The sequence below is a fragment of the Asterias amurensis genome, chromosome 1 (genome assembly GCF_032118995.1).
Source record: "Asterias amurensis chromosome 1, ASM3211899v1".
NCBI lineage: Eukaryota > Metazoa > Echinodermata > Asteroidea > Forcipulatida > Asteriidae > Asterias > Asterias amurensis.
In genome coordinates this window covers 9,838,579-9,851,651 of record NC_092648.1, presented here as the reverse complement: position 1 = coordinate 9,851,651, position 13,073 = coordinate 9,838,579, and the positions used below count along the sequence as shown (strand labels likewise).

The 13,073-nt window shown below is 38.2% G+C and overlaps 1 protein-coding gene across 1 annotated transcript in view; it reads right to left on the bottom strand.

Moving 5' to 3' along the window:
- The window catches only part of LOC139944970 (pleckstrin homology domain-containing family H member 1-like), a 98,119-nt gene that overhangs the window by 80,306 nt on the left and 4,740 nt on the right, over positions 1-13,073 (bottom strand). Inside the window, 1 exon segment of the mRNA XM_071942173.1 lies at positions 5,001-5,063. Coding sequence (XP_071798274.1) covers positions 5,001-5,063 — 63 coding nt within the window.

Below are 13,073 nucleotides of genomic sequence, written 5' to 3'. Positions count from 1 at the left end.
TGAATATAATGATAGAAAGCTTCCCTGAAAATACTACGTGCTGAGGTGCTGTAGTTTTTGGGAAATGAGTAAAACAATGTCATGAAAATAATTTTCGTCTCATGAGGCGAAAATTATTTTAATCATTTACAAATGGATTTTCATGACATTGTTTTACTCATTTTTCAAAAACTACAGCACCTCAGAATATAAGATTTGAAGGGAAGCTTTCAACTATCATTATCTGCAAACCCTGTAAGTTTAATGTAAATCTATGGACATTTTGAAAAAGTACCCAAATCCTTTAAGTAAACTATTTATTTTCAATCCTTCAACTGATATTTGTTCGTCCAAGTGTACTGTCAAAGTCAAATAAATAACATTTGAAGACCACACAATTAACCATTGCTTGTTTTGATCAAATTTAGCCTAATACATGTAAGACTTTGCATAAAATCTCGGAACATAATAATACCCATATTTTTGGGGGATTCAAAAAACAATGACTAACTTAGTCGGCTGTTTGCTGTGTTTTTTAAAAAGATAGGAATTCATTCACCCTTCAAAAGAAAAAGAAAAATGTACAATAACGATACAATTTGGTTTTCATTTGGACCATAAAAAGACAGAATCCTAAAACAATGCTAAACAAACAATATAAACCTTACCATCCATACACAACTAGAGACTTTGTTTTAAAAACTAAGATTCACAATTCAGTGTACTACAACAGCTAGCCATTTGCCAGGTCTTTTTTTTACTACACACAGCATGGCGTATTCCCACGCGTCAAGTCAAGCGTCTCAAAATAATTTCGCACATTTCGCATAATTTTCAATATCAACACGTTCATCAAACATACGCAGCACATGATGATCCAATAAGCGAGCGAGGACCTACGTTGTCGCTCCATTGTTCAATCGTAGCTCCAGCGTGAGAGAGACTCTCTCGTTGATTGTGTCTGCGGGGACGGGAAGAGCCCCTAGAACTTACAGGCCAGGAAGCCGTTGTCGTTGCAATCACAATTCGCTTCAGGCTTTATATTGGATGCCTATTGATCAGGGAGCTGCATGTCAGACAAAAGACTGGAGTCTCTGTGGCAACTGCAGTGGTGTGTCACATTAGACTGCTGCAGTGGCTCTCACCACAAAGCCACTCTATCAAATCCTACACTACACGCACAGCGTACAAGAATTACCATCTCAAAACATCCATTAGACACATTAGTCAATCTTTAAATTAAAAAGGTCCGATCAACAGTAAATCAAGGAATTACAATCATGTCAATTAGTGGACAGCAGGGGTCGAAATTAAGTGTATTTCCATGGTAGTCAGCAGGGCTAGTGACCAATAATTTTTAGTAGCCCTGATTAGATTTTGGTAGCCCGAAAGACACATTATGTCTCGCGTCACGGCTCAAACTTTACAATACACCAATAACATAGTTCTTTATTGTTTGTGATGATGATTTTTGCATTATTTTTCCACTAGCCCGTCGGGCTATCAAGCTGGAAAAATGAGTAGCCCGGCTGTAAATCTGGTAGTCCCGGGCTAGCGGGCTAGTGGCAATTTCGACCCCTGGGACAGACAAATGAATTGCTTGGTAAACATGACATGCAAGCAGTAATGGGATTTTCTTGTCAAAATGCTCTATTCCTCTTATTTCACTTGATGTTTAGGACCAATATAAAGAATATTAGTCCCAAGATAGTCATTGTTAGACCATAGAACGAAATGGTTTAATTGCCAAAGTTTCATCCATGGGTCAACAACCCAAATGCAACAAGAATTCATGAAGAAAGCACACAGAAGCTGGACAGAACTTGACACAAGTCTAGCTCTATGATCTTTAGAAAACAGGTTCAACACACTATGTATTGTAAACATCAATGATTTAAAAAAGCCATTTATGGTTTGCCACAGGAAGACTGAGTACCTCATGGAGAGATCTCTCTCAACAGTCAGTCATTCTAATGGATTTTCCAAGGGTTGAAACTGTGCACTTTTATACCATGCTTTAGTACAGAAACCTTTGACTTTGCTCCATGAATGGATAAACCAAGACATTGGTTACTGAAATTGTTAGGAACTCCAAATTTGGCAGAATTAAGGAATGCTCGTAAATTCCTGTAAACAATTTTTAAAAGGTTCACACTAGATCATTATATTATAAGTTATCACACAAGCACGGGTGGAATACGGAAAAATATAGCACTACTGCATCCCATATCCAACGAGGCTGTAGGCCGAGTTGGATATGGGATGCAGACGTGCTATATTTTCCGTATTTCCACGAGCGCGCGTGTGATAACGTATTTATCTTCAAGCAAACTTGGCGCGTGACATAGAACACACAAGACGCAGGTAGTGATATTAGCCGTGCAATATAGGTTTTCATCACCACTTCATTCTGCGAATCTGATTGGAGGATTAGCGCGTACTTGAAGATAATAAACAACATGTACAGGTGCATGTAAAACGTTGTATTTCTTGAAATTTTATGGTAACAAAGAAAGTTTCTATGACCTTTGCTCAGTGTCCAACTTCATTGTCCAGTTTGGCAAAATAAGTTTTATAATGTATCCAAATATCAGGCCCACAGCCCCAGAGACAGAGAGTTTAAATGTCTCCATTTTTCTGGTAAAAGCAATTCATTTTAAACATTCCATTTAACTAGATGATTCTCCACATTCATATTTTCAATCAACTGAAATAAAATGTCAAGTGTACTTGTTCATTATTTAGATGCCTATATTCCGAACATTTGAACAAAGAAACCAAGAACAAAGAACAGTTCCTGCTGGACATGCTTGTGTATTGTTACAGCCAATCCAGCCCTCAGGTTCCTGACCTATACATGCCCTGATTCTAACGGCTCCCATCAGTTATCAACTCCTCTTGTTTTCATTTGGATTGCAAAATAGATAGAAGACTATGCCCTCGAGTGACATCTATATTTAATCGTTCAGTTCACACGCTGTTTAGCATTCACCCAGTCCATCACAGCACTCCTCCACGCTGAATTATGCAAATCTTTCTGCCTCATGACATGTCATGCATTGCTATTTATTTGATTAAGGACTAGCTAACGCTGAAAGGCCAGCCACAATGTATGGTGATTTTACTTTAAAAAGTACACTCCAAGTTAAACCATAGAGGTCTTTTTTCTATGGAACATTTAAAGCTCAAGGCCAAAACCATTACTTTCATGTTTTATGTAACAGAGATAAATGTAGGTTGGCTTATGTTGACAATCAAAGTACCTAATCCTACCAAATCTACAAAAGCCAATCTTGAAAACGGTAACAAGGTATGTACATGTAGACATCACTTTTAAACATGCAGACTTAACACAAAGCAAAGCCCCTTTTGTGTACACTCCAATGAAATCCAGACTCTTAATTGTAACCTTCAACTTTTTACTCCTTGTATTATCATTTTAACAAAGTGCATGTAGGGAGGTTCAAGTCCGTACATCAAGGCTATATACATGTACACTACTACGGTTACACACCATTACACACACTTTCAAAAGGGTTGGAAAAAACAGATTACAGAAGTTGTTTTCATTTTTCAAAAAAGGGTGGAGCATTATTTGGTCTCAACAATTCCAACAAATGTACATTATGCTGTCTTTCATTCATAGCTTTATTAAACTGCGACCATGCTCCTAAACTTTGCATGGTGGAAATACGATATGGAAAGGTTTGCGGTAACACCATGTAATGACCATCTCTAATGAGTTGGGGTGGTTCTGAAACCAACCGTTGGTTTCAATCTCTGATCGTCTTCTGAACTTTATTATGCTCTCTTTCATTCATAATAGCTTTATTAAACTGTGACCATGTTTCTAAAAATAAAACAAGTGTTCTTTAAACTTACAAACTTTAAAAGTAAACATGTATAGTCATGATGTACATCTAGGCCTAAAACTTCAAATATAATGCTATTTGTTTTCAGGGCTCTGTTGTTTCATAGCTTCACCTTTTACACATTGTTAGCACTCTGAATCCCATCAAATTACTTGTATTTCGTACAAAGTGTCCTACTAGCACCATATGCTCCCAAACTTGTAACAAGCAGGCATGTAAATCAGTCACTTTGAGAGCCAATCAGCATTGTTTTTCAGCACATCCCTATCAGGGGTGAGTGACTGGAGGTAATACAATGGCTGCCTGTGGCAGTGAGGGTGATAATGTTCAAAAGAGTTAGAACCTACGTGGAAGTTTATGCTGGAGCTGGAAGTATGATTTCAATTGGGCGGGAAATGCATCCCACACATAATAGTTACAGTCCGATACTGTACTAACTGACATCCAAAAAATGTCTTTAAAATGCAGGCCATTATTTACACTGAGGTCGAGGCCATTGGTTACACTTCAAAAGTTTCCCATAAACTTTAAGATATTCAAATGAAAGTGCAAAAATGAAAACCTGCCCTCTAAAAGAAACAAATCCAGGCTAGGAATTAGGTATGTTAAGTAGAGACTGAGAGGCCAGTAATTACATGGAGCCCAAGGCCACTGGTTGCCCTAGTCTTGGCCACTGGTTATCCTTCAAAAGTTTCCCGTAAACTTTAAGATTTTCCAATGGAAGTGCTTTTTGCATAAATAAAAAAGGACCTGCCCTCTGAATGAAAAAAATTCCATGCCAGGAATTGGGTTTCTTGAACAGATTGCCCTTGTTTTGGCAATGATGCCCCTTGAAAAGTTTCCCAAATCGCTTTATTGATTTTTCAAGAGGAGTGACCTTTGCAAAACGAGAATGGCCATGCCCTCTAAATAATGAAATTCCAGGCCCCAAAACAGGCAGGTTAAGTTCACAGGCAACCTTAAACAGCATTACCCTTGTTTTGGCCAAAGATTTTCCAACAGGAGTGACTTTAGTAAAACGAGCACAGCCTTGCCCTCTCAAAGATGAAGTTCCAGACCTGAAGTGAAATCCAGGCTAGAGACGAAGAATTGTTCCCATCATTGATGTGTGTTTTTAACTCCTATCTCCCTGTACAGAATTGAACCTACCTCTTTTTCTGCTTTTTCAGCCCTTCCATTAGACTCCTTGACCTTCTCCTGTAGTTCTTCCATCTGTAAAATTGAACAACAAACCAATCAAAGTCAAACCAGCAGGGAAGCATTATCGACAGGGGTAGGTCTTTTCTGCCTCTCAAGGCCAATCTAAGGGAAAAACGTTTATTACAGACTGGCCCACACTGTGTCCCAAGATAACAATTATTTTCAAAGCGATAGTAGGGCCTACAACTTCATATTGAGCGGGTGTTTTTTTTTTAAGACCTTCTTGAATGTCTTTCAACACACTAAATTATTAAGCATTGGAAACCACCTTTGTCAAACGAACTGATGAGGAAAAAGTATGGAGGCTTCAAATGTTATTTTACACTACATGTAGTTCACAATTTTCTACAGTTTGTGGTGTTTTTTGTGCAGGAATCAGGGGAAACACAGATTAAAAGTCTACCAATGGTTTTCAGTTTTGAGCACGTTATAATCAGATTGACGTGTTTTATTTGCAAAAAATCCTTATTTTTTAATTATCAGATGAATGCATTCCAGTAGCACTCTGTACTAATGACGAAGCTTTTGCTCAATATACCCGGCTGTCAGACAAACTTTCCAACACTTACGTGATCACAAAATCAATGGCAGACCAACCTGCCAGTTCACGTTAGTAAACATAAAACTTGAACATCATGTGGCTATGTCAGGTGAATTTCGGCACATTTGTCTGAGATCCGGGAACTTAGCTTCACTATTTTTTAGCATTAGTGAAGAGTGCTATATTAGCATTTGCCATTTCTAACAACTTCTCAACTAAATAATAATAAGAGAATTTGTTTTTTAAATAACATTGAAGATGTGCTGTTTGTAAGCCATAGTCTTAGAAAGTAATAAACATTGACAGTTAGTATTGATTTTTAAAAAACATCGTATTAAAGGACTTATACTATATAGATGAATTTATTTCTGACATGTTTGTGAGCTTTATCACTGCAAGGCTTGCCTTCCTCTAGAGGGGGGGGGGGGGGTACAACATTTCAAATCTCAACTAGTCACCTTGATCTCTTTGACATTGACACAAATTATACATAATAATTCATGTAGGAACTTTAATTGGGTCACTCGATGAAAAAATGATCCGGTTTGAAATTGAACTAACGACCGACTTCCTCGGTGAGCACTTGGGGATTTGCAGGGGAATCTGAATGATTCTTCCACCCCTTTTTAATTGGGAAAGCTTCCCTGCCACCTGTTTTAGCTGTTAATATAGGGTAGGGTTCCTGATGGGGGCTAAATGCAGAGAATCTCCTGGGAGGAGAGGTGACATGGTGGTTGGTCTCCATCCTCTTGTGCAAGATATTGTGTGATGGGGAGGTGGAGAAGTGGAGGGAGAGGTTTATGGGGTCTTTGTTGTTATGTGTCACAGACACAACATTTGTTTTGATGCCCAGGCCTGATACTTCATGGAGGCACTGAAGGCGATTGCCTCCGTGTCCCCTGGAAATTGCCTTGGTGCCCTTGAAATGCTCCAGTACAAATTTGCAATTTCATCATAGGGCGCCCTTTACCAAGAAGAGAATGCCTTGGTGGCATTGCCCTTTCAAAAACGAAGCATACAGCCCTGGATGCCTAATCACCATAATAGTAATATTAGTATTTTATTTTGCTGGCGCTTTATGTAGCGAGTTACCGCGCTCCAAACTAATCATTAACATAAACTATTTCTGCCCTCATCACAGGTACCCATTTTACCCCTGGGTGGAGAGAAGCAAGTGTCTTACTTGCTCAAGGACACAAGTGTCATGACCGGGGTTCCACCAGAACTTGAGTCTGATGCTCTTATCCAGGTCACAACACCCAACAATAGAAGTGAATTATACATGTAACCAAACATGAGCTGAGACTGAGAAAAATCAATGGTCCTCATAGGAACTTTAACCCAAGACGCCCGATATTCCGGGCAGATGCACTACCAACTGAGCTATGAGGCACAGCAGTACACTCCCCTCAGGTTTACAAAGAGAAAGATTTGGGTCACAATATTTAACATTGCTAGTCTCAATTCAACATTGGATGGGTGTGGTGTTGGGGAGATGGATTGTTTAAATACAAGTTGCGTTTTATTTTTAAATGATAAACTGTGAAGGGTTCAGGAAGGAGGTACATGTATGTACATACATACACTGTATACACAGCATTGCAAGGGCGTGGTGCTTTGGGATGAGTTGTTGTGCCAGTTTGGATTTAAATCAACACAAATGGGAAGGAGCAAACACACATTGTTAAAAGGGATGTGGTGCTAGGAAAAGCGTGGGTTAACTGCAGAGTTGGTCTCAATTAGACACTCAGGCCTGAAATAACATGCAGGCGGTCTTGGCCTTGGTGCCCCTTCAAAAGTTTCCCATTAAATTTAAGATTTTCCAATGGAAGTGCTCTTTGCAAAAGGGAATAGGCCTTGCCCTTTCAAAGGTGAAGTTCCAGGCCTGGTGAAGTGGATGAACCTCTCAAGTTAAAGTCAATAGGTTCTGTATCACGTAGTCTGACCAAAGAGTCCTTGTTCCATGGTCTGACCATGGAACAAGTTTCTGACCATGGAACAAGTGTCTGACACTAACTTTTGTTTCCTTTCAACTCATTTATTATGTCACCAAAGTCAGACCGGAAGGGATAGACTGCCCATTTCGGTGTAGTGTAGGCCTACACCACAGCATTGAATTTTGGATAAGTCTACAGATCAGCAACACCACTGAACAGAACATTTCCAGTGCAAAACAACATCAACGACATTTCAAAATGGAAAATCATTTGGCCTTTAAAATGCAGACCCGCACCAATCTAAGGTCAAGTTTACAAATACATACATTTTTTTTTATACTTTTGGAGGAGAATTTACATTGATCTAGAGTAAAGAATATCGTTGAATAGAAATGTTTGTTGACTTTTTTGTTCACAGTTTACTCTCACTTCCTGTGCTGTTTGACAATCTTACTTCCAGTACAAATGTTGAAAATATATTTCAATACAACAACAAAAATGATCGATGGGTGGTTAACATTAATAAGCTCAATTCATTGTGAGCCTGCTTGACGTTTTTCATTCTGAATAGTACAGCTTTTAAGACAGAAATGTACTTTTAGGTATTGAACAGCTTCACAGTTTCATTTCAAAATATTTTATTGTATTATTTATTTGTAGGAAAGTTTTTGTAAATTCAACTGCAAAACATGGATGACTGAGCTGAACTACAAAATTTACTGTTCCACAAGTTTGGGTGGAAAACACAGCTCTTCTTCATTCCATCATACTATAAATATTGAGGCCTTATTTGAATTTCAAAAGAGCACAGGATATCAACATTGCAACAGTAAAAACTGGGGAGTGTTTATATCTGAAATAACAAGTGCCATCCCTTATAAGATGATCCCCTAGCTGCCGCTTCCCAGTTCGTTTCATAAACTTGGGTGTGATCCCTGGCTACACGACAACGAACAGTTGTATGGCTTCTGACTGGCAACCCTAAACAAAGATATTGACAAAATTTTTATAGGGAGACCGCCAACAGGGGGCTAGATAGCTCAGTTGGTGCAGAAGGTGCAGAAGTTTCCCTGTGGTTTATAAGGCAAATTTGCTTCTTCTTTTTTTCTCAAGATTTTTTCTCAAGATTTTTTCAAAACCTTTTAAAACAACACAAATTAAGTTGTCTCAGTGACTGCTGTGCTGTCATATTCCTGAAAGGATAGCCAATAAATACAATGCAATGTAATGCTCACAGCCACTCTATGTCTATTCAATAAGCAAGATGCAATAAATAGAAATGTGTGATCTACAGCTGTTGACAAATCAACTGTTCAACAGCAAGGATTCAAGTTTGGGCGAGGATAAAGTTTAAAGTTGAAGCAATGTGCATCACAAACATTACAATTTTTGTGTGGATTTTGTCCTACATTGATGGTGCTTTCAAAGAATGTTTTCCTTGGTCAACATTTTTACCAGCTTTGCACAGAATACCTTGAACTTAACACCACATACTATTTTGCTGAATTGGCTAAATATGATGTGAATTATAAAGCATTGTCAAGACAACCAAATGAGAAAGCTTTCTCTTTCCTTCTCTTCTTAACCATGCATGCCGGGTACACATGTACTTTTGACAACAAAGACTAAGCTTTCCTGATTTCCAGGGTATGAAAAGCTGCAAAGAAATCCTACCATAATAACATCAGTGTGACCCTTCTGGTCTATCGATCAAGCATCCAATTTGATGATTTAACTTTCACAACTTCAACATGTTGGTTATAATTTTCCGCTTCCTTGATAAAAAACAAGATGAAAGAAGTTTGACAGAGGCTGTATCCAGCATGGTTATCAGCTGAAGAGGAGGATTGCATGGCGGCAGCCACTTGTGCAAACCATTCTAGTTTACTAAACTACTAAACTCCTTCAGACAACCACTGGAGGCATCCTAAATGTATATTTAGCAGTTGGTTTAAATGTATATTTAGCTGCAGCTTCAATAAGATTAACATTTAACTGGCCTTCAGGACCATAATTAGAAAACAAATTAAGCTTCCTCAGAGTGAAAGAAGCTAATAAAATGACACACGTACTGTAAATGCACACAACTCGAACTAAGCCTGCTGGGATGTTACCAAGTACGTTTTTTATTATTTTGTGTGCAGGCCTGTTTGTGTGGTTTTAATTTTTAAAGCAGGGAGATTAAGTACACTAAATACTATCCAAAGTTGCTAGAATAATAGTCTAAAATAGCTAAGTATCAATCTGAAAGCTCACTGATTTTAAAGTTTTCCCAGTATCAAAGCTCCAGACAAAAATTATTTTTATTACAGCCAAAGTCAGGGAAAAGCATATTGAACACTACTACAAAATACTATTCTTATTTTGATCTCCAAAAATACAAATTTTACCAGCGGTCGCGGTGCTACGTGTAAATGCATAGACTATAAAAATTGTTTGAGCGAGGGGACAAGTTGATTTTAAAATGAACTCAATACATACAATGCGTGTTCATTCAAGGGCGCAGTTCGGAATCAATTAATATTATGTCATTTTTGCACAGCAAAAACCTTGTGGCAATTGAGAGAGTCATGTTTTGTCACTTGATTCTTGTGCTTAAAAGATGAAGGGTTTCATATAAATAACCATTACCTCAACCATTACGACTTTTAACCTAAGAAGTGTCAATGTATACGGTCAGTAAATTTTGCATTATGTGGGAAAGAAAGCTTGCAAAACCTTGACATTATATTATAAATCAAATGAAGATTAAATATTACTCTCCTGCCCAACTGGCATATGCCACAAAAATCCACATGAGACTGTTGAGATGAAGTCTACAGTACACAAGCCATGGAGTTTTCGTACCAACTGTACAAACAGAAGAAATTCACACATTGCTAGCCTGAATAATTGGTACTTTGTGGCAGTCTGTGGTACCACTGTATCCAATTCCGAGGGTTAATATGTTTTGTTCACAAGAATTTCAGTTAACTTCTACATTCCCAAATTCACACTTAATTTTCTCCTGTCATGCTCCAACTTTTGTTGTATGAGACTGAGGGTGTCATTCATAAAATTGAATATTTATTGAGGAAGAATGTTAAGAGATGTTGGCCTTGGGGTCATGTGAGCATGATTTTGAGGTGTTCTATTAATGGTCAGTTTGTGTGACAAACAAACTACAGTGTGATATACACACCTGCCAGGGTGATACTCTCATATTAAAGCCTAGCCTCCTGTGGTGTTAACACACAGTGCGACCTTATGGTGTATTACAAGAAGCACAGTATACTACAGTATAACCTGGTATTTATTACTAATATTCCAAGCAGGATTTGAACTTGAACCCTGTAGCCCCTGAAGTGGCAAGGACATTTCTTCTGTGTAAAGGGTACACACAATGTGTACATCCAAACTTGTTTCTGCTTTCACACAGCGAAAGGCATACATGTGTAATTTTGGTAAAAAAAATAATAAAAAAGTGAGATTATTTCAGAAGTGATGAAGTTTCTAAATTCTTCCTCTCAAATCTTGAAAGAATTCTCAAACAAGGGTCTACAGAAATCACTTCCTGTATGTGGTGTTTATTCTTGACAAATGCAATGTGGAAGTGTCGTGGCCAAGCGGTTAAGATCACCGAATTCAAACTCTGGTGTTTCTGATCATCAGAGTGTGGGTTCGAATCCCCAGCCGTGACACTTGTGTCCTTAAGCAAGATACTTAACCATTGCTTTGTCCTTCGGATGGGACGTAAAGCCGTTGGTCCCATGTGTTGTGTAACGCATGTAAAAGAACCCAGTGCACTTATCGAAAAGAGAAGGGGTTCGCCCCGGTGTTCCTGGTTGTGGCTGCTGTATGCGCCGTAGCACCTTGTAAACCCTTATCAGGTGCTAACTAATTGGGTCTCAAAATTCATCACTGCAATAACCTATCTTTCTGAAAGTTTGTATATACTCAGCGCCTTGAGTACCTTGTTTGGTAGACGTGCGCTATATAAGACTTCGTTATTATTATTATGTTTGGAAAACGTGCAATACTGGCCCAGGGGTTACTGACCCAACCTGGCCCAGTATTACTGGGGTTCCTCGCCAACCATCGAATTGATAGACACTGGCCAGTGGTCTAGATGATGTTTGGAGATTGTTTCTTCGTGGTCTTTAGACCAATAATGCGATTCCATCTTATTATACCCAACTCTCCTTGATCATCAGCTAATCAGTTAATGATTTTCATTCATTTTGTTTTTGTTTTTTTGTGATTTAATTTTGGGTTTAAAAACTTGTCTATTATCATTATACTCAATGAATTGAGTTACATTTGACATGATGTAAAATTAATAATTTCTCATTCATATGGTCTCTACAATAGAAGAATAGGCCTAAACAATGTAATGTGATACACTTCATTGAAGTAGCAACCAACATGATTAATGTAGCATTGAACAATGACTGACAGACAATGGCAGAGACACACCAAGTTTCTATTAAATATGAATGAGGGCTTTGTGCTAATCAATGGTCTCAAGTCCAAGCAGTCATCAGGATAATGTTATCTAGGTCACTCTGGATTACCAGCAGATTTGCAAGACATTGGTACTTCCTTCTGCTCGTGCCTTGAGATATTTTATTCTATTTTTTTCTCAGTAAAATTTGACTAGATTGAGTTACTCAGAGGTATGATGAATGTTATGTTCAGTATGTGCGGTGTGCATTGCAGACAAAGTGATCATCAGATGTCTAGAAAATGTAGAACGGTTCAGAAATACATCCCTTATAAGTGTCACACAATGTACTACTGGGTCTCCATTCATTCACGATACAACTTTTTGTTTAAAGGCAGTGGACACTATTGGTAATTGTCAAAGACTAGCCTCCTGTTGGTGTATCTCAACTAAGCTTGGGCGATATCGATTTATTTTATTCACGATATATCGCCGACAATATATCGCGATATTCGATATAATCGCGATTAATGAAATTTGACATCATCAGTCTTAAAACTCCAAGTGAAAGTTGTAGAAGAGACAGTCCTAGCATAAGAGAGGTGTTCTAATGACCTATTCTTCTGGTTTTACTCCAAACCTATGGGGTGCAAGATGTCTCAGCTAGCAAATACATCGCGATATTTAATCGATATATTGCAATTATTGCGATATATCGCGGTATATTGCGATATATCAATATTTCGATTAAAACCAAATCCATCCGATATCGAGTCCAAATTAATATCTCGATATACGATATCATGATATCGCCCAAGCTTAATCTCAACGTATGCATAAGTGCAAATTTGAGCTCAATCGGTCATCGAACTTGCGAGATAATAATGAAAGAGAAAAACACCCTTGTCACACGAAGGTGTGTGCGTTTAGATGGTTGATTTCGAGACCTCAAGTTCTAAATCTGAGGTCTTGAAATCATATTCGTGGAAAATTACTTCTTTCTCGAAAACTATGGCACTTCAGAGGGAGCTGTTTCTCACAGTGTTTTATACCATCAACCTCTCCCCATTACTCGTCACCAAGAAAGGTTTTATGCTAATAATTATTTTGAGTAATTACCA